The sequence below is a fragment of the Argentina silus genome, assembly GCF_951799395.1.
Source record: "Argentina silus genome assembly, chromosome: 5".
In the NCBI taxonomy this organism is placed as follows: domain Eukaryota; kingdom Metazoa; phylum Chordata; class Actinopteri; order Argentiniformes; family Argentinidae; genus Argentina; species Argentina silus.
The window spans coordinates 25,001-30,000 of NC_139659.1; the positions used below are offsets into that span (position 1 = coordinate 25,001).

Consider the following 5,000-nt stretch of genomic DNA (forward strand, 5'->3'; position numbering starts at 1 on the left):
CTACTAACACCACTAACACCACTGAACTACTAACACTACTAACACTACTAACACTACTAACACTACTGAACTACTAACACTACTAACACCACTAACACTACTAACACTACTAACACCACTGAACTACTAACACTACTAACACTACTAACACTACTAACACTACTAACACTACTAACACCACTGAACTACTAACACTACTAACACTACTAACACTACTAACACTACTGAACTACTAACACTACTAACACCACTAACACTACTAACACTACTGAACTACTAACACTACTAACACCACTAACACTACTAACACTACTGAACTACTAACACTACTAACACTACTAACACTACTAACACTACTAACACTACTAACACCACTGAACTACTAACACTACTAACACCACTAACACTACTAACACTACTGAACTACTAACACTACTAACACTACTAACACTACTAACACCACTGAACTACTAACACTACTAACACTACTGAACTACTAACACTACTAACACTACTGAACTACTAACACTACTAACACTACTGAACTACTAACACTACTAACACTACTAACACTACTAACACTACTAACACTACTGAACTACTAACACTACTAACACTACTAACACTACTAACACTACTAACACTACTAACACCACTAACACTACTGAACTACTAACACTACTAACACTACTAACACTACTGAACTACTAACACTACTAACACTACTAACACCACTAACACTACTAACACTACTAACACTACTAACACTACTAACACCACTAACACTACTAACACTACTAACACCACTAACACTACTAACACTACTAACACCACTAACACTACTAACACTACTAACACTACTGAACTACTAACACTACTAACACTACTAACACTACTGAACTACTAACACTACTAACACTACTAACACTACTAACACTACTAACACTACTGAACTACTAACACTACTAACACCACTAACACTACTGAACTACTAACACTACTAACACTACTAACACTACTAACACTACTAACACTACTGAACTACTAACACTACTGAACTACTAACACTACTGAACTACTAACACTACTAACACCACTAACACTACTGAACTACTAACACTACTAACACTACTAACACTACTAACACCACTAACACTACTGAACTACTAACACTACTAACACCACTAACACTACTAACACTACTAACACTACTGAACTACTAACACTACTAACACTACTAACACTACTGAACTACTAACACTACTAACACTACTAACACTACTAACACTACTAACACTACTAACACTACTAACACTACTAACACCACTGAACTACTAACACTACTAACACTACTAACACTACTAACACTACTAACACCACTAACACTACTAACACCACTGAACTACTAACACTACTAACACTACTAACACTACTGAACTACTAACACTACTAACACTACTAACACTACTAACACTACTGAACTACTAACACTACTAACACTACTAACACTACTGAACTACTAACACTACTAACACTACTGAACTACTAACACTACTAACACCACTAACACTACTAACACTACTGAACTACTAACACTACTAACACCACTAACACTACTAACACTACTGAACTACTAACACTACTAACACTACTAACACTACTAACACTACTGAACTACTAACACTACTAACACTACTAACACTACTGAACTACTAACACTACTAACACTACTGAACTACTAACACTACTAACACTACTAACACTACTAACACTACTGAACTACTAACACTACTAACACCACTAACACCACTAACACCACTAACACTACTAACACTACTAACACTACTAACACTACTAACACTACTAACACCACTAACACTACTAACACTACTAACACTACTAACACTACTAACACTACTAACACTACTGAACTACTAACACTACTAACACTACTAACACTACTGAACTACTAACACTACTAACACCACTAACACTACTAACACTACTAACACTACTAACACTACTAACACCACTAACACTACTAACACTACTAACACTACTAACACTACTAACACTACTAACACTACTGAACTACTAACACTACTAACACTACTAACACTACTGAACTACTAACACTACTAACACCACTAACACTACTAACACTACTGAACTACTAACACTACTAACACTACTAACACTACTAACACTACTAACACTACTAACACTACTAACACTACTAACACCACTAACACTACTAACACTACTGAACTACTAACACTACTAACACTACTAACACTACTAACACTACTAACACTACTAACACTACTAACACTACTGAACTACTAACACTACTGAACTACTAACACTACTAACACCACTAACACTACTAACACTACTAACACCACTAACACTACTAACACTACTAACACTACTAACACCACTGAACTACTAACCTACGACACCGACCTACTGAACTACTAACACTACTAACACTACTAACACTACTAACACTACTAACACTACTGAACTACTAACACTACTAACACTACTGAACTACTAACACTACTAACACTACTAACACTACTAACACTACTAACACCACTAACACTACTGAACTACTAACACTACTAACACTACTAACACTACTAACACTACTAACACTACTAACACCCACTAACACTACTAACACTACTAACACCACTAACACTACTAACACTACTAACACCACTAACACTACTAACACTACTAACACTACTGAACTACTAACACTACTAACACTACTAACACTACTGAACTACTAACACTACTAACACTACTAACACTACTAACACTACTAACACTACTGAACTACTAACACTACTAACACCACTAACACTACTGAACTACTAACACTACTAACACTACTAACACTACTGAACTACTAACACTACTAACACTACTAACACTACTGAACTACTAACACTACTAACACTACTAACACTACTAACACTACTGAACTACTAACACTACTAACACTACTAACACTACTGAACTACTAACACTACTAACACTACTGAACTACTAACACTACTAACACCACTAACACTACTAACACTACTGAACTACTAACACTACTAACACCACTAACACTACTAACACTACTGAACTACTAACACTACTAACACTACTAACACTACTAACACTACTGAACTACTAACACTACTAACACTACTAACACTACTGAACTACTAACACTACTAACACTACTGAACTACTAACACTACTAACACTACTAACACTACTAACACTACTGAACTACTAAACACTACTAACACCACTAACACACTAACACCACTAACACTACTAACACCACTAACACTACTAACACTACTAACACCACTAACACTACTAACACCACTAACACTACTAACACTACTAACACTACTAACACTACTAACACTACTAACACTACTGAACTACTAACACTACTGAACTACTAACACTACTAACACCACTAACACTACTAACACTACTAACACCACTAACACTACTAACACTACTAACACCACTAACACTAAGACTGACATTAGAGAGAGAGGGGGGGGGGGGGGGGAGAGGAGAGAGAGTGGTGCATGATGGTGCATGTGGGTATGACCACATGACTCAGCGGTACTCACGCCCTGCGGTCGTGGTCGATGCGGTTGATCTTTCCTCCAATGAACACGCGGATCTTACAGTCGCTCCACCTCTTCTTATTGGTCAGCAGGTAGGGGATGAGCAGGGTCAGGCCTGGGGGCGGGGTCAGGGCGGGGTCAGACTACAGTCAGCATCAAACGCCTAGCAACCTCACACAGACTTCACACAGCTACACACGCACACACACACATCTACACACACACACACACACACATATCTACATCTACACACACACACACACACACACACACACACATATCTACACACACACACATATCTACATCTACACACACACACACACACACACACACACACACACACACACACCTACATCTACACACACACACACACACACACACACATCTACATCTACACACACCACACACACAGTGTACAGTAACTCACCGCCATCATCAAACAGCCACCAGACGTCCACGGTGCCTTTCCCCTGCTTCCTCTGGAACTGCTGACTGGCCTCCAGGAGGCGCTGGTCCGCACTGTTCAGCGGCACACTGGCACTCTTCTTGTCTGTAGGACACACACACACACACCACACACACACACACACACCACACACAAACACACACCACACACACACACACCACACACACACACACACACACCACACACACACCACACACACACACACACACACACACACACACACACACACACACACACACACACACAGGAGAAGAGCACTAGGTGAGAGAACAGTAAGCTGGTCAGTGGTGTCTGTCCTGGCTGTTACTGTGTGACTCACTGAGGTGAAGGACTATCAAGGAGGGTGTGGAGGTTGTGGTTCAGATCTGTCTGCCTGCCTGTCTGTTCTGTCTGCCTGCCTGTGTGTCTGTCTGCCTGTGTGTCTGTCTGCCTGTGTGTCTGTCTGCCTGTGTGTCTGTCTGCCTGTGTGTCTGTCTGCCTGTGTGTCTGTCTGCCTGCCTGCCTGCCTGCCTGTGTGTCTGTCTGCCTGTCTGTGGATTTGAAACAGTTGTACCTGGAAAATACATTACAGAGTAAAAGACAGGAGAGAGAGAGAGAGAGAGAGAGAGACAGAGAGAGAGAGAGAGAGAGAGACAGACAGAGGAGTGTAGACACAGTGAGAAGAAACAGGCACTTAGACTGGAGAACAGACCGGAAAGAAAGGCTTTAAAGAAAATACAACATTAGTGCACACACACACACACACACACACACACACACACACACACACACACACACACAAAGCTTCAGAGAAGGGTGTAAAAGCTACAGGAAACAGAGTGTGTTAGAAGCAGAGAGGACAGGAGTTATTCCCCAGACAGGCTACAGCTATCACGCTACAG

General features: G+C 40.2%; 1 protein-coding gene across 1 annotated transcript in view; it reads right to left on the reverse strand.

The window, feature by feature from the left end:
- The window catches only part of slc12a2 (solute carrier family 12 member 2), a 56,255-nt gene that overhangs the window by 5,898 nt on the left and 45,357 nt on the right, over positions 1-5,000 (reverse strand). The window contains 2 exon segments of the mRNA XM_083670069.1: positions 3,657-3,768; positions 4,081-4,203. Coding sequence (XP_083526195.1) covers positions 3,657-3,768; positions 4,081-4,203 — 235 coding nt within the window.